The 17,896-nt window shown below is 51.3% G+C and overlaps 1 protein-coding gene across 1 annotated transcript in view; it reads right to left on the bottom strand.

The window, feature by feature from the left end:
- The window catches only part of LOC119956713 (ras GTPase-activating-like protein IQGAP1), a 117,615-nt gene that overhangs the window by 24,056 nt on the left and 75,663 nt on the right, over nucleotides 1–17,896 (bottom strand). Inside the window, exons 19-25 of the mRNA XM_038784050.1 lie at nucleotides 17,224–17,293; nucleotides 16,076–16,284; nucleotides 14,385–14,540; nucleotides 12,132–12,295; nucleotides 9,967–10,191; nucleotides 5,224–5,364; nucleotides 1,821–1,905 (exon numbers count right to left, since the gene is read on the bottom strand). Of these exons, the coding sequence (XP_038639978.1) occupies nucleotides 1,821–1,905; nucleotides 5,224–5,364; nucleotides 9,967–10,191; nucleotides 12,132–12,295; nucleotides 14,385–14,540; nucleotides 16,076–16,284; nucleotides 17,224–17,293 (1,050 nt within the window). The remainder of the gene's footprint in view (nucleotides 1–1,820; nucleotides 1,906–5,223; nucleotides 5,365–9,966; nucleotides 10,192–12,131; nucleotides 12,296–14,384; nucleotides 14,541–16,075; nucleotides 16,285–17,223; nucleotides 17,294–17,896) is intronic.

Raw genomic sequence — 17,896 nt, 5'->3', positions numbered from 1 at the left:
AGTAGAAAACGGGGTTAGAAACCACACCTCTGAAGGTAGGAAAAGAAGAATTTCCACTGTCCGCTTGAAGCTCAGTTCGAAGAAATCAGAAAGGAGAGAAATCGAAAGCCTTGAAACAGAAGAGGGAAGATAAGCAGCGTGGAATCAGAGTTATCAAAGTTAGAAAAAATATCAGATTTACTTCACGATGTGGGACTGGACTGGGAATCTCAGTCACTCGGTCCCAAAGTGGGCGGCCACTGGCAAAGCCCAGTGACATTTACCGATATCTATTCCAACCTGACGACAGCTGGAAGTAAGGAAAGAGTTCCTGTCAACAGGTTTACATCATTTAAGGGTCAGTATTTAAAGGCACAGTGCAGGAGGAGGCTATTTGGGTCTGTGCAGGCTCCTTGAATGAGATGTCCGACCATCCCATTCCCCTCAGACCCGTCACGAATCGCTCTACAGCCACCAAACTTCAGTCGTTGTGACTGTTCCTCCCTCCCTTTCCTGATGGGTGCAGGCTCACTCTCCGCCACTGTTATCATCCGTCCTCTTGTCACTCACATGATGACCATTCTTGAGTGAAGTAAGGCAGTGCGCGCTGATGGGACAGTCAACTGTGGTCAGCATCGCATCAGAGTCCTTTTTTATTCCTCACCTGACAACCCTCCCCCCACAATTTTCAGATCGGAGATCACTCGGTGGCCACTCAGGAGCAGGAACCCTGGCTGAGGGGCATTAAGGTGAGTGGGTGGCATCTCTTAGGAAGAGGAGTCGGCCATCCAGCTGCTGAAATGTATCCCGCCGTTACATGAGATCATGGCTAATCTGCTCCCAAACTCCACATCCACCAACCCCCCCCCCCCCCCCCCCCCCCCCGTTCCGGATTTCCACTCCCCTGTGTGTAGAGGAGTGTTTCCTGGCATCGCGCCCAAACAATCCATCTCTCAGTTGAAGGCTGGGTTCTCTCTCCACCAGAGAAAATAATTCATCTCGAATTACCCTATTAAACTCTTTTGTCATTTTTTAAAAAAGAAAATATTTGATTGAGGTATTTATAATTTTAACAATTTTAAACATCAAATTTCAACAAAAACACAATATAACCTAACAAACTCCCCCAGGCACAAACCCCAGCCAACATGGCTTACACAAATAGTGCTACCCTCCCCAGCCAACCCTCCATTGGTTCTTCTATCCTTACTCGTCTCTCCCATGCCTCCCCTCCCTCCTCCTTGCTGACAGCTTAATGGCTGCCACCTCCGAGCGAACCCCTGCGACCAGCCCCTCCAGGCACATTTTCTCGAGTCTGAGAAACCCGTCATGTCGCTAACCCACACCCCCGACCTCGGGGGCTCCGAGTCCCTGCATCCCAGTAAGATCCGTCTCCAGGCCGCCAGGGAGGCAAAGGCCAGAACGTCGGCCTCTCTCACCCCCTGGGCTCCCGGGCCTTCCCACACACCAAAGATCGCCACCTCTGGACTCGGGGCCCACCCTCACTTTTAAGACCCCTGACGTGACGTCAGCAAATCCCTGCCAGAAACCCCTCAGCCTCGGACACGCCCAAAACATGTGGGCGTGGATCACAGGACCCCAATGTAACCATCCCGAGGGCCGGTCTGAGACCGAATGCTGTTACTCCGGACACACATCACCAACCCCACAGCCCAAGGCCAGTTCATTCAGCGCACACTGAGCCGGTATGTGTAAAATAATCCCGTTCTATCCGGTGCGAAAGGCTTGCAGGGTTTGAGGATCAGGTTGGACATTTTTGCCCAGACTCAAGGCCATTTGTAAACGAGGATCCAGCGGACATAATGTAACCTGGCGCCTACCTTAATAAGCTCATCATCCGTGGCATCGGGAAACTTCTCATGCAGGGAATCCTTCAACACTTTAGCGATGAGCCGCATACCGTACCTGCAAGGGTGAGGGGGGAGGGGAAACATGGTGAATGAAGAGGGTGGGAGCTGGGTGAATCACACTGTGACTACAGCTCAAACTGTGGGGTAGCCAGGGTCCAGTACGGTGCAGCATTATCACTGTGGGCCCAGCCAAGAAATCATCACACTCCACCCACTGTAACCATGGGAAACATACACACCATTCCCGGTCCTTGCGAAAGCCTTTCACGAATGTAGCATTTATTCCTAATTGCCCCCTGAGAGGGTGGTGGTCAGCTGCCTTGTTGAATACTGATTATTATTATTCACGCACAATAATTATGAATGTCAGAATATTAAAAGGGGACTGGGTTAATTTGGAAGGTATCAAGGTCGTGAACAATCCCAGTCACAAGATCACTTTGGCTAAAAGCAGCGGAGAAATGCTTCACTCGAGCAGGTGTGACTTCAACAGGGGTGTGGTCAACGCTGATGGGGGAACATCCTATTGATTGTAAATTGGGGATTTTATCGATAGTGGAGAGTGTACATGGGGCTGCGGGAGGGGATTAAATGGGTGGGTGGAGTCAGTGATAGGGGAGAGTGTACATGGGGCTGCGGGAGGGGATTAAATGGGTGGGTAGAGTCAGTGATAGGGGAGAGTGTACATGGGGGTGTGGGAGGGGGTGGGGAGAGTCAGTGATAGGGGGAGAGTGTACATGGGGATGTGGGAGGGGGTGGGTAGAGTCAGTGATAGGGGAGGGTGTACATGGGGGTGTGGGAGGGGGTGGGTAGTCAGTGATAGGGGGGAGTGTACATGGGGGTGTGGGAGGGGGTGGGTAGAGTCAGTGATAGGGGAGGGTGTACATGGGGGTGTGGGAGGGGGTGGGTAGTCAGTGATAGGGGAGAGTGTACATGGGGATGTGGGAGGGGATTAAATGGGTGGGTAGAGTCAGTGATAGGGGAGGGTGTACATGGGGGTGTGGGAGGGGGTGGGTAGTCAGTGATAGGGGGGAGTGTACATGGGGATGTGGGAGGGGGTGGGGTAGAGTCAGTGATAGGGGAGAGTGTACATGGGGATGTGGGAGGGGCTGGGTAGAGTCAGTGATAGGGGAGAGTGTACATGGGGAGTGGGAGGGTGTGGGTAGTCAGTGATAGGGGAGAGTGTACATGGGGATGTGGGAGGGGGTGGGTAGAGTCAGTGATAGGGGAGAGTGTACATGGGGGTGTGGGAGGGGAGTGAATGGGTGGGTAGAGTCAGTGATAGGGGAGTGTGTACATGGGGAGTGGGAGGGGGTGGGTAGAGTCAGTGATAGGGGAGAGTGTACATGGGGGTGTGGGAGGGGAGTGAATGGGTGGGTAGAGTCAGTGATAGGGGAGTGTGTACATGGGGAGTGGGAGGGGGTGGGTAGTCAGTGATAGGGGAGAGTGTACATGGGGATGTGGGAGGGGGTGGGTAGAGTCAGTGATAGGGGAGAGTGTACATGGGGATGTGGGAGGGGGTGGGTAGAGTCAGTGATAGGGGAGAGTGTACATGGGGAGTGGGAGGGGGTGGGTAGTCAGTGATAGGGGAGAGTGTACATGGGGGTGTGGGAGGGGAGTGAATGGGTGGGTAGAGTCAGTGATGGGGAGAGTGTACATGGGGATGTGGGAGGGGGTGGGTAGTCAGTGATAGGGGAGAGTGTACATGGGGATGTGGGAGGGGGTGGGTAGAGTCAGTGATAGGGGAGAGTGTACATGGGGATGTGGGAGGGGGTGGGTAGAGTCAGTGATAGGGGAGAGTGTACATGGGGAGTGGGAGGGGGTGGGTAGTCAGTGATAGGGGAGAGTGTACATGGGGATGTGGGAGGGGGTGGGTAGAGTCAGTGATAGGGGAGAGTGTACATGGGGTGTGGGAGGGGAGTGAATGGGTGGGTAGAGTCAGTGATAGGGGAGTGTGTACATGGGGAGTGGGAGGGGGTGGGTAGAGTCAGTGATAGGGGAGAGTGTACATGGGGGTGTGGGAGGGGAGTGAATGGGTGGGTAGAGTCAGTGATAGGGGAGTGTGTACATGGGGAGTGGGAGGGGGTGGGTAGAGTCAGTGATAGGGGAGAGTGTACATGGGGATGTGGGAGGGGGTGGGTAGAGTCAGTGATAGGGGAGAGTGTACATGGGGATGTGGGAGGGGATGGGTAGAGTCAGTGATAGGGGAGTGTGTACATGGGGAGTGGGAGGGGGTGGGTAGAGTCAGTGATAGGGGAGAGTGTACATGGGGTGTGGGAGGGGAGTGAATGGGTGGGTAGAGTCAGTGATAGGGGAGTGTGTACATGGGGAGTGGGAGGGGGTGGGTAGTCAGTGATAGGGGAGAGTGTACATGGGGATGTGGGAGGGGGTGGGTAGAGTCAGTGATAGGGAGAGTGTACATGGGGATGTGGGAGGGGGTGGGTAGAGTCAGTGATAGGGAGAGTGTACATGGGGAGTGGGAGGGGGTGGGTAGTCAGTGATAGGGGAGAGTGTACATGGGGGTGTGGGAGGGGAGTGAATGGGTGGGTAGAGTCAGTGATGGGGAGAGTGTACATGGGGATGTGGGAGGGGGTGGGTAGTCAGTGATAGGGGAGAGTGTACATGGGGATGTGGGAGGGGGTGGGTAGAGTCAGTGATAGGGGAGAGTGTACATGGGGGTGTGGGAGGGGAGTGAATGGGTGGGTAGAGTCAGTGATAGGGGAGTGTGTACATGGGGAGTGGGAGGGGGTGGGTAGAGTCAGTGATAGGGGAGAGTGTACATGGGGGTGTGGGAGGGGAGTGAATGGGTGGGTAGAGTCAGTGATAGGGGAGAGTGTATATGGGGGTGTGGGAGGGGGTGGGTAGAGTCAGTGATAGGGGAGGGTGTACATGGGGGTGTGGGAGGGGAGTGAATGGGTGGGTAGAGTCAGTGATCGGGGAGAGTGTACATGGGGATGTGGGAGGGGGTGGGTAGAGTCAGTGATAGGGGAGAGTGTACATGGGGATGTGGGAGGGGGTGGGTAGAGTCAGTGATAGGGGAGAGTGTACATGGGGCTGTGGGAGGGGGTGGGTAGAGTCAGTGATAGGGGAGGGTGTACATAATAATAATCTTTATTAGTGTCACAAGTAGGCTGACATTAACACTGCAATGAAGTTACTGTGTAAAGCCCCTAGTCGCCACATTCCAGCGCCTGTTCAGGTACACAGAGGGAGAATTCAGAATGTCCAATTCGCCTAACAACACGTCTTTCGGGACTTGTGGGAGGAAACCGGAGCACCCGGAGGAAACCCACACAGACACGGGGAGAACGTGCAGACTCCGCACAGACAGTGATCCTCGCCGGGAATCGGAATGTGGAACACGAGCACTTACGGGATTTTATCCACTGATGTGACAATGGCTGACAGGAATTTGTCGGTGATAGCTCTCATGTTCTTGATGGACGTGTCAAGTCTGAGTTTCACCTCTTCGTGACTCAGTGCCTGGTCTGGTGTTACATCGTATGGGAGTTTACTGAAAATAGAAATGTGGACACATCAGATATTAGTCAGACGACCAAAGAGGTGATTGCTACGTAGAATCAGTAACGTAAACCCACTTTGGAATCTCAGCCGTTTCATTTGAAACGGGAAGAAAACGGAGAGCAGTTAATTTTCCAGCAAGCACCCTCCTTTAATCTGGCCCAGTTATTATTATAGTTGGCGCTGGGAGCTTTGACTTCAATGCACAGCGCAGGACCTGAAGTCAGTGTCAGAGAATCCTGCATTGAACATGGGGCCAGCCTTAGTTCAGGCTCCATTTTAGGCCTCGTCTTCCTGTTGAGTGAAAGAAATAATTTGCATTTGTATAGCACCCTCCGTGACCTCAGGTGATCCCAATGTGGTTTACAGCCAATGAAGGACACTTTGAAGTGCAGTCACTGTTGTAATGTAGAAAACATGGCAGCCATTTATACACAGCAAGATCCCACAGACAGCAATGTGATGATGACCGGATATCCCATTTAGTGATATGGAGGGATAGATATTGGCCGGCACAATGGAGAAAACACCCCTGCTCTTCGAAAGAATGCCACGGGAAAGAGCAGATAGGGGCTCGATTTAACAACTAATCTGGAAGATGTCACCTCTGACAGTGCAGCACTCCCTCAGTACTGACCCTCTGACAGTGCAGCACTCCCTCAGTACTGACCCTCTGACAGTGCGGCTCTCCCTCAGTACTGACCCTCTGACAGTGCAGCGCTCCCTCAGTACTGACCCTCTGACAGTGCGGCACTCCCTCAGTACTGACCCTCTGACAGTGCAGCACTCCCTCAGTACTGAGCCTCTGACAGTGCAGCACTCCCTCAGTACTGACCCTCTGACAGTGCAGCACTCCCTCAGTCCTGACCCCCTGACAGTGCAGCACTCCCTCAGTACTGACCCTCTGTCAGTGCGGCACTCCCTCAGTACTGAGCCTCTGACAGTGCAGCACTCCCTCAGTACTGACCCTCTGACAGTGCAGCACTCCCTCAGTCCTGACCCCCTGACAGTGCAGCACTCCCTCAGTACTGACCCTCTGACAGTGCGGCACTCCCTCAGTACTGACCCTCTGACAGTGCAGCACTCCCTCAGTACTGACACACTGACAGTGCAGCACTCCCTCAGTACTGACCCTCTGACAGTGCAGCACTCCCTCAGTACTGACCCTCTGACAGTGCAGCACTCCCTCAGTACTGACCCTCTGACAGTGCAGCACTCCCTCAGTACTGACCCTCTGACAGTGCAGCGCTCCCTCAGTACTGACCCTCTGACAGTGCGGCACTCCCTCAGTACTGACCCTCTGACAGTGCGGCACTCCCTCAGTACTGACCCTCTGACACCCCCTCAGTCCTGACCCCCTGACAGTGCAGCACTCCCTCAGTACTGACCCTCTGACAGTGCGGCACTCCCTCAGCACCGCACTGGAGTGTCAGCCTGGATTCTCTTTAGTATGAATAAAATCCACAATTTTCTGACTCGGAGGGAAGAGAGCAGCCCAATGAGTCGCACTGAGATGGATGGTGATTGCTCATTGAAGATGAGCACCGACGTCTCGCAAAGTCTTTCCAACATGACGGAGTTTGGTGATGCTCCAACCCCAGGGGGCACGTGAGCCCCACCAGGAGGTGCAGAGCCTGTGATGTTCAGGTCAGCAAAGTCGCAGAGTCTCAGCCCAAACACACAGTGTGCGGATTCACCCAGGCCTGAAAGTGCAGAACTCCGGGAATATCAGCAAGTCCTGGAAACACTTCAGGGAGCGTCAGTAAATGAAGGGGAATGAGGGCTCCCGCCCGTGGGAGGGACAGCGAGGGCCGGGCAGAAGGGGCAAGCGGGGGTGTGTGGAGGGAGCGGTGCAGCAGTGGAAAGGGCAGCTCCCCGAGCGGTACGCAGGGAGAGTGCTGGAGTCACCTCACCGTCGCCGCACGCAGGCACAAACCAATATTGGCATCAGTCAAAGGGTAAACTCCAAATCAATAGACGAAACTACAGAGTGTGAAACAAATGTGCACATCGAATGGAAGCTGTTTGACACCAGGAGTTAGTGTTCCAACATTGCTCACCTGATCACAGTACGGGGAACAGACAAAGTCCTTGTTCACCTCACTGGTGTCTGGTGTCGACACGGAATGTCTGCCTTTGTACAGAGTCACTTAATTCAATAACTAAATGCTTTGGGGCACTTGGCTGATTTGAACAATGTTGTGTCAGGATACATTTCCTTCTTTCTCGGTGGTCACATTGTGATCCAGAAAGATGAGGTGTTGGGCGTCTTGAAAAATATTAAGGTGGATAAGTCCCCAGGGCCTGATGGGATCTACCCCAGAATACTGAAGGAGGCTAGAGAGGAAATTGCTGAGGCCTTGACAGAAATCTTTGGATCCTCACTGTCTACAGCTGATGTCCTGGAGGACTGGAGAATCACCAATGTTGTTCCTTTGTTTAAGAAGGGTAGCAAAGATAATCCAGGGAACTACAGGCCAGTGAGTCTTACATCAGTGGTAGGGGGAGAGAATTCTTTGAGACAGGATCTATTCCCATTTGGAAGCAAGTGGTCATATTAGTGAGAGGCAGCACGGTTTTGTGAAGGGGGGGTCGTGTCTCACTAACTTGATAGAGTTTTTCGAGGAGGTCACAAAGATGATTGATGCAGGTAGGGCAGTGGGTGTTGTCTATATGGACTTCAGTAAGGCCTTTGACAAGGTCCCTCATGGCAGACTGGTACAAAAGGTGAAGTCACACGGGATCAGGGGTGAGCTGGCAAGGTGGATACAGAATTGGCTAGGTCATAGAAGGCAGAGAGTAGCAATGGAAGGGTGCTTTTCTGATTGGAGGGCTGTGACTAGTGGTGTTCCGCAGGGATCAGTGCTGGGACCTTTGCTGTTCGTAGTATATATAAATGATTTGGAGGAAAATGTAACTGGTCTGATTAGTAAGTTTGCAGACGACACAAAGGTCGGTGGAATTGCGGATAGCGATGAGGACTGTCAGAGGATACAGCAGGATTTAGATCGTTTGGAGACTTGGGCGGCGAGATGGCAGATGGAGTTTAATCCGGAAAAATGTGAGGCAATGAATTTTGGAAGGTCTAATACAGGTAGGGAATATACAGTGAATGGTAGAACCCTCAAGAGTATTGACAGTCAGAGAGATCTAGGTGTACAGGTCCACAGGTCACTGAAAGGGGCAACACAGGTGGAGAAGGTAGTCAAGAAGGTATATGGCATGCTTACCTTCATTGGCCGGGGCATTGAGTATAAAAATTGGCAAGTCATGTTGCAGCTGTATAGAACCTTAGTTTGGCCACACTTGGAGTATAGTGTTCAATTCTGGTTGCCACACTACCAGAAGGATGTGGAGGCTTTAGAGAGGGCGCAGGAGAGATTTACCAGGATGTTGCCTGGTATGGAGGGCATTAGCTATGAGGAGAGGTTGGATAAACTTGGTTTGTTGTCACTGGAACGACGGAGGTTGAGGGGCGACCTGATAGAGGTCTACAAAATTATGAGGGGCATAGACAGAGTGGATAGTCAGAGACTTTTCCCCAGGGTTGAGGGGTCAATTACTAGGGGGCATAGGTTTAAGGTGCGAGGGGCAAGGTTTAGAGGAGATGTACAAGGTAAGTTTTTTTTACACAGAAGGTAGTGGGTGCCTGGAACTCGCTGCCGGAGGAGGTGGTGGAAGCAGGGACGATAGTGACGTTTAAGGGGCATCTTGACAAATACATGAATAGGATGGGAATAGAGGGATACGGACCTCGGAAGTGTAGGAGATATTAGTTTAGACGGGCAGCATGGTCAGCGCAGGCTTGGAGGGCCGAAGGGCCTGTTCCTGTGCTGTACTTTTCTTTGGTCCTCGTACTTCCTCCCTGAACGATCAACGCAACAATCCCTGTTCCCTGATACATTATCTCAGATCACTGCTGTAATCAATGGGACAGAGCACTTGAGACAACATGTGAACCATATACCCTCAGGCCAGAAAGCCTGGGACTGTAAAAACAGCACAGCCCCTGTCTGAGACAGACTGGTACAAACCACCCCCCCCCCCCCCCCCCCCCCCGGCCCCTCAATTGGGAAACTGCCCCAGTGGCTGGTTAGGTTTGGAATTCTCCATCCCAGAGCCCGGGAGAGACTGGACCATTGAATGTAATCAAAACTGAGTTACACAGATTTTTGCTGGACAAGAGGCTCAAAGGTTAGTGTGGGCAGACAGGGGAGTGGAATTAAGACAACAAAGCAGAACAGCCGTGACCTTACTGAATGGTGTAGCAGACCCGATGGGCCAAATGGCCTGCTCCTGCGCGGGTGGAGTCAACACTCTTTCCTGCAATGGCAGATCAGGGATTTCCATAAACTCTGATGTACATCTCCTTTCCTCAGCCTCTCCTCTCTCATTACCCTGGGAGCCCCTTCCCCAGCTCTCTGATGTCCCCCATCACCTGGACTCACACCACTCAGACTAGAGTTGGGAGCAGCATTGTTGAAGGGGGCAAATGAGGTATTATCTTCGCGGAGGGGGTCTCTCCATGTGTGTGGAGCAGCACAGGTAGGTTACAGACCGTACGTCTCGCTATGTGTTGTACACCCTCCTTTACCTGGCCTCTCCTGTCTGAGACTCCATCTGATTCACCCAGGCCTTGTAAATATCCACAGGGTCGGTCTTGATGTTCATCGATCGCTCCTCAATGATCTCCTTGACAACGGGTGCCAGGATCTGTCGGAGAGCGTTCTGCCCCCGCGCCCCACGATTGAAGCTGACCACCATCTTAATAACCGTGGGGTTTCCCGTGATGATCTCATGAAGCTGATCCACCTTTGACCTGCGGAAAGTAGTGAACATGTTAGGGTCAGAATGGCTGAGACCAAATGTCCTACACACAGCGTACATACACAGACACGTGTACACATAGAGTCCATATACACCCAACTGCGGGAGGCAATGGTACACTGATACTGTCACTGGACTGGATTCAGGGTAATGGTCTGGCGGTCCATAAGAACTAGGAGCAGGAGTCAGCCATCTGGCCCCTCGAGCCTGCTCCGCCATTCAATGAGATCATGGCTGATCTTTTGTGGACTCAGCTCCACATACCCGCCCGCTCACTGTAACCCTCAATCCCTTTACTGTTCATAAATCTATCTATATTTGCCTTAAAAACATTCAACGAGGTCACCCCAACTGCTTCACTGGGCAGGGAATTCCAGATTCACAATCCTTTGGGTGAAGAAGTTCCTCCTCAACTCAGTCCTAAATCTGCTCCCTGTTATTTTGAGGCTATGCCCCCTAGTTCTAGCTTCACCTGCCAGTGGAAACAACCTCCCTGTTTCTATCTTAACTATTCCCTTCATAACCGTATATATTTCTACAAGATTTCCCCCCCACATTCTTCTAAATTCTAATGAGTACAGTCCCAGTCTACTCAATCTCCCCTCATAAGGCAAACCTCTCAACTCTGGAATCAACCGAGTGAATCTCCTCTGCACCCCCTCCTGTGCCAGTACGACCTCTCTCAAGGAAGGAGACCAAAACTGTCCACAGTACTCCAGGTGTGGCCTCACCAGCACCCTATACAGCTGCAGCATAACTTCTCTGCTTTTAAACTCCATCCCTCTAGCAATAAAGGACAACATTCCAGATAAAAGCTCGCCATAGCAGATGGTGAAATTTGAATTCAATGAAAATTCTTGAATTAAAAGTCTCATGATTGTTGTAAAAACTCACCTGGATCACGAATGTCCCCCCTTCAGGGAAGGAAATCTGCCAATCTCACCCGGCCTGGCCTACATGTGACTCCAGACCCACAGCAATGCGGTTGACTATTAAGTGCCCTCTGAAATGGCCGAGCCAGCCACTCACTTCAAGGGCAACAACTGATGGTCCAGTCACATCCCGTGAATGAATTAAAGAATCCCGATCACCGACCCTTTTGAGGAAAGTCTGATCCTGTTCCTAAGAACATAAACAAATTCCTGTCCATCTATCCTCTCATTTTTGTTGGGACATTGACCGTTGCTCTGGACTATAAATCCCACTCCCTTGTAGCAAAGAGTTTGTATTGTATTGAATAGATCAACACCTCAGTCTATACCTATCCCTTCCATCCCATTCCATAACGAGATCACACATGATTGCATTGAACAGTGGATCAGGCTCGAGAAGCTAAATTACCAACTCCTGCTCCAAATTCTTATATTCTAAGAAAGAATCTATTCTGTCTGATTCCACCTTTCAGCTCTTGGTCTGTAGGTAACAGCAACTCAAGCACAAATCTGGTGTTTATGATTAATAAGGGGACCAGGGGTTATAGAGCGAAGGCTTAAGGGTGACATGGTGGCCCAGTGGTTAGCACTGCTGCCTACGGCGCTGAGGACCCGGGCTCGATCCCGGCCCTGACCCCGTCTGTGTTGAGTTTGTACATTCTCCCCGTGCCTGATTGAGTTTCACCCTCACAACCCAGGTGTGCAGGGTAGGTGGATTGGCCACGCTAAATTGCCCCTTAACTGGAAAAAAAAGAATTGGATACTCTAAATTAAAAAAGAAAACAAAAAAAAAAAGCAGAGCGGAGGCAGGAGAATGTGGATGAGGAACATATCAGCCGTGATATCAAATAGCGGAGCAGACTCGATGGGCCGAATGGCATAATTCTGCTCCTACATTATGGTCTATAACCAGATATTTATCCAGCTCCTCTGAATGGGGTCTGAACCCAGTGGCCAATTTGGGGTTGGGGAGTGAGAAGCAGGTGTGCGCAGGACATACTTGATTTCTTCCTGCAGGGCGGTTTTGAAGAGTTTCAGCAGCAAGTATTCTTCCCTCTGGTTAGACGCGTAATTATATAGCGTGAAAATGACCGAGTCCATGAACTTGGTGGATTTGTTCTGTGGCATCTGAAAGATCAACTTGGCCAAGTAGGTGGGGTTAGTCTGGAGACAGAAAGAAAGATAGAATTTGGCAGTGATTTCTGCTCTTTAAACAGATCCATTTATATTACATTCAACATTCTACCTACCCATTCCTCAGGAACAGCAGGCTCCACAGACACGGACTCGCTCGAGGAGCCACCAATGGATGATTCACCCACCAGCAAGAAAATGGCCCAAAACCCTTTCCGGAGAAAGGATGTACATTTCTATAGCACCTTCCGCAACCTCGGGATGCTACATAGTTTTTTTTTTAAATTTTAGAGTACCCAATTATTTTTTTTTCCAATTAATGGGCAATCTTGTGTGGTCAATCCACCTACTCTGCAGATCTTTGGGTTGTGGGGGTGAAACCCACGCAAACACGGGGAGAATGTGCAAACTCCACACGGACAGTGACCCAGGGCCGGGATTCGAACCCGGGTCCTCAGCGCCGTAGGCAGCAATGCTAACCACTGTGCCATCGTGCTGCCCTGGATGCTACATAGTTAATGAAATATTGCCTTGACGTTGAAGCATTTTTGCGACGTAGGAAATGCAGTGGGAAATTTGCGCACATGAAGCTCCCACAAGCAGCAATGTGATAATGCCCAGATAATCTGTCCGTGATTTCGATTGAGGTATCAATATTCTCCAGCATGTCCGGGATAGCTTCCTCGTTCTGCTTCAAAATATGGGATTAAATGGGTGGGTACAGTCAGTGATAGGGGAGAATGTACATGGGGAGTGGGAGGGGGTGGGTAGAGTCAGTGATAGGGGAGAGTGTACATGGGGCTGTGGGAGGGGATTAAATGGGTGGGTAGAGTCAGTGATAGGGGAGGGTGTACATGGGGTGTGGGAGGGGGTGGGTAGAGTCAGTGATAGGGGAGGGTGTACATGGGGGTGTGGGAGGGGGTGGGTAGAGTCAGTGATAGGGGAGAGTGTACATGGGGAGTGGGAGGGGGTGGGTAGTCAGTGATAGGGGAGGGTGTACATGGGGGTGTGGGAGGGGGTGGGTAGAGTCAGTGATAGGGGAGGGTGTACATGGGGGTGTGGGAGGGGGTGGGTAGAGTCAGTGATAGGGGAGAGTGTACATGGGGGTGTGGGGAGGGGGTGGGTAGAGTCAGTGATAGGGGAGAGTGTACATGGGGAGTGGGAGGGGGTGGGTAGAGTCAGTGATAGGGGAGAGTGTAAATGGGGCTGTGGGAGGGGATTAAATGGGTGGGTAGAGTCAGTGATAGGGGAGAGTGTACATGGGGGTGTGGGAGGGGAGTGAATGGCTGGGTAGAGTCAGTGATAGGGGAGAGTGTACATGGGGGTGTGGGAGGGGATTAAATGGGTGGGTAGAGTCAGTGATAGGGGAGAGTGTACATGGGGCTGTGGGAGGGGGTGGGTAGAGTCAGTGATAGGGGAGAGTGTACATGGGGCTGTGGGAGGGGAGTGGGAGGGGGTGGGTAGAGTCAGTGATAGGGGAGGGTGTACATGGGGATGTGGGAGGGGGGTGAATGGGTGGGTAGAGTCAGTGATCGGGGAGAGTGTACATGGGGATGTGGGAGGGGAGTGAATGGGTGGGTAGAGTCAGTGATGGGGAGAGTGTACATGGGGAGTGGGAGGGGGTGGGTAGAGTCAGTGATAGGGGAGAGTGTACATGGGGATGTGGGAGGGGAGTGAATGGGTGGGTAGAGTCAGTGATAGGGGAGAGTGTACATGGGGATGTGGGAGGGGGGTGAATGGGTGGGTAGAGTCAGTGATAGGGGAGAGTGTACATGGGGATGTGGGAGGGGAGTGAATGGGTGGGTAGAGTCAGTGATGGGGAGAGTGTACATGGGGAGTGGGAGGGGGTGGGTAGAGTCAGTGATCGGGGAGAGTGTACATGGGGATGTGGGAGGGGGTGGGTAGAGTCAGTGATAGGGCAGAGTGTACATGGGGAGTGGGAGGGGGGTGGGTAGAGTCAGTGATCGGGGAGAGTGTACATGGGGATGTGGGAGGGGGTGGGTAGAGTCAGTGATAGGGGAGAGTGTACATGGGGATGTGGGAGGGGGTGGGTAGAGTCAGTGATCGGGGAGAGTGTACATGGGGTTATTGGCAGAAAAGCCTTTGGCTGGAGCTTTACCTGGAGCAGGTAGAAGAGATTCTGATAAGCCTCAAGCTTCATCCGCTTTTCCTTGCTCAAGGCCTTCAGGCCCCCTTTCTGCTTGTTGATCTGCATCATGTCTGAGAGCTGCCCCTTGTTTTTCCGGGTCAGTTTCTTACTGTGCGATACTACTTCCTAGAACACAGGAGAGAAATCCATCAATGTCATGTCGTGAATCCATCACTGCAAATCAGCCCCCTCCCCAACCCCCCCCCCCCCCCCCCCCCCCCCCCCAGCTCGTCACCACGAATCTGCCCCCATCTCTCGACTGGGGAGGGGGGAGGGGGATCTGATTTAGGGCATCCATATTCCCAAAAAGAGTAATTTTTCTGGGAGTTTTGCTGCATTCCCTTCACCCAGTACAGTATTCACAGCAATATTCCCATTCTCCAGGGTAACATTTTCACTGCCAAGATGTTATTCCCAGAGCAATTATCCTGGTGGTTGGGGAACTATTCCCATTACCAGAGAATGTTTTTCCCAGGGATAGTGTGCCCAGGATGATAATACTGTTACCAACAATGGTATTCATAAGAACGTAGGAACTAGGGGCATCTGGCCCCTCGAGCCTGCTCCACCATTCAAACCCAATTCCTGACACATAGTCCTGTTTACCTGAAATGATATTTCCATTAAATAGGGACAGTATTCCTGTGTCGTTATTCCTGGAGTAACAATCCATTACCCTAACAATATTCTTGCTATTCCCTGAGGGATGTTCCCATTAACAGGAATGGTATTCCGAGAGTGATACTCCCAGAATAATATCCCATTATAGGAAAGATATTACTGTTATTCCCAGGGTGATATTCCTGTTACTCCCAGAGTGATATTCCTGTTATTCCCAGGGTGATATTCCTATTATTCCCAGAGTGATATTCCTGTTATTCCCAGAGTGATATTCCTGTTATTCCTAGTGTGATATTCCTGTTACTCCCAGAGTGATATTTCTGTTATTCCCAGGGTGATATTCCTATTATTCCCAGGGTGATATTCCTGTTATTCCCAGAGCGATATTCCTGTTATTCCCAGGGTGATATTCCTGTTATTCCCAGAGTGATATTCCTGTTATTCCCAGAGTGATATTCCTGTTACTCCCAGGGCGATATTCCTGTTACTCCCAGGGTGATATTCCTGTTACTCCCGGGGTGATATTCCTGTTACTCCCAGGGTGATATTCCTGTTACTCCCAGGGTGATATTCCTGTTACTCCCAGAGTGATATTCCTGTTACTCCCAGGGTGATATTCCTGTTACTCCCAGGGTGATATTCCTGTTGTTCCCGGGGTGATATTCCTGTTATTCCCGGGGTGATATTCCTGTTACTCCCGGGGTGATATTCCTGTTACTCCCGGGGTGATATTCCTGTTACTCCCGGGGTGATATTCCTGTTACTCCCGGGGTGATATTCCTGTTATTCCCGGGGTGATATTCCTGTTATTCCCGGGGTGATATTCCTGTTACTCCCGGGGTGATATTCCTGTTATTCCCGGGGTGATATTCCTGTTATTCCCGGGGTGATATTCCTGTTATTCCCGGGGTGATATTCCTGTTATTCCCGGGGTGATATTCCTGTTACTCCCGGGGTGATATTCCAGTTACTCCCAGGGTGATATTCCTGTTACTCCCGGGGTGATATTCCTGTTACTCCCGGGGTGATATTCCAGTTACCTGCAATGTGATTTTGTTCTTCACCAGGAGCCCGATCTTGATGTCCATCATGTTGAGATCATTTTCCAGTTGCTGATTGGATCGGATCCGGGTGACCACTTCCTCTCTCAGTCGCATCATCTCCACCTCCTCCTGAAAATCCTGGTCACTCTGATCGAGCAGGTGGACAAACTTCCTGACCACGGCCATCGGAGGCTGCTCCGCACTGACTGTCCGAGGGGAGAGGATGAGCGAGTGAGACAGAAGGAGAGAGGAGAGACAAACGCCACTTCACGCCAGGCTGTGCGGGTTTTCAGAGATTAGTCGGGTCTGTGATCTGCGGCTAAAACTCTGTCGGCCCAGACGGTTTAGTCCCCAAGCTCCAGGGGCCACTTTTTCTTGGTCCCTGTCTCCCGTTTTTCCCATCCTACTCTTATTCCCACAACATTCTCTCTCCTCCAGATCCTAATTTCCCTCTTTCCTCCTCTCTCGGCCAACTATCATAGAGTTTACTGTGCAGAAGGAGGCCATTCGACCCATCTGCACCGGCCCTTGGAAAGAGCACCCCGCTTAAGCCCACACCTCCACCCTATCCCCGTAACCCAATAACCCCACCAAACCTTAGTGGACACTAAGGGCAATTTATCATGGCCAATCCACCTAACCAGCACATCTTTGGACTGTGGGAGGAAACCGGAGTACCCGGAGGAAACCCACGCACACACGGGGAGGATGTGCAGACTCCGCACAGACAGTGACCCAGCAGGGAATCGACCCTGGGACCCTGGAGCTGTGAAGCGATTGTGCTACCCACTGTGCTACCGTGCTGCCCTGAAGAAGAAATTAATCTACACTCCATTATTCTACCCTAATCCATGTACCTATCCAATAGCCGCTTGAAGGTCACTAATATTTCCAACTCAACTATTCCACATTTCTGCTTCCAACACCCTTTCAGGCAGTGAGTTCCAGACCTTTACAACCACTGTGCTACTGTGCTGCCCTATTTACGCTCCTCCTGAATTTCTCCTTCTCCCCTCTACTTTGATGCAATAATCCAAAAAGAAACTAACCACAGAGGGTTTGGTAAATTTGCAGCTGATGGTATCACAGATATGAGAGTGGTAGTCACACAGGCTCCAACACCGATGCTCCATTCTGATACTTACTCAGGGTTTTATAATCATCTCTGGCCTTGTTTGCTCTGATAAATGCCTGGATTTTAACAATATCAGGTTCCTGGAAATGAAAGGGAAAAAAGGAGATAAATATTAACCCCAGTAAGCACAGCGAGTGTCTGTTCTAACTCAGGATGAACCCCACATCCAGGGCAGTGAGGGAAGGAAGGAGGACCAGAGGGAAAGAATTGGGTAGCCCACAGTTACTGGCCTGTGTGTACAATGATGAGACAGAGTATAGGAATGAGATAGAGAATCTGGTGAACTGGTGCGACGACAATAATCTCTCCCTCAATGTCAACAAATTGAAGAAGATTGTCATCGATTTCAGGAAGCGTAGTGGAGAACATGCCCCTGTTTACATCAATGGGAACGAAGTAGAAAAGGCCGAGAGGTTCAAGTTTTTAGGTGTACAGATACCAACAGCCTGTCCTGGTCCCCCCATACCGACACTATAGTCAAGAAAGCCCACCAACGACTCTACTTTCTCAGAAGACTAAGGAAATTTGGCATGTCAGCTACGACCCTCACCAACTTTTACAGATGCACCATAGAAAGCATTCTCTCTGGTTGTATCACAGCTTGGTATGGAGCCTGCTCTGTCCAAGACCGCAGGAAACTACAAAAGGTTGTGAATGTAGCCCAGTCCATCAGGCAAACCAGC

The sequence above is a fragment of the Scyliorhinus canicula genome, chromosome 24 (genome assembly GCF_902713615.1).
Source record: "Scyliorhinus canicula chromosome 24, sScyCan1.1, whole genome shotgun sequence".
NCBI classification, from domain to species: Eukaryota; Metazoa; Chordata; class Chondrichthyes; order Carcharhiniformes; family Scyliorhinidae; genus Scyliorhinus; species Scyliorhinus canicula.
The sequence above is the reverse complement of the archived record's forward strand: the minus strand, read 5'-3'. Positions and strand labels throughout refer to the sequence as shown.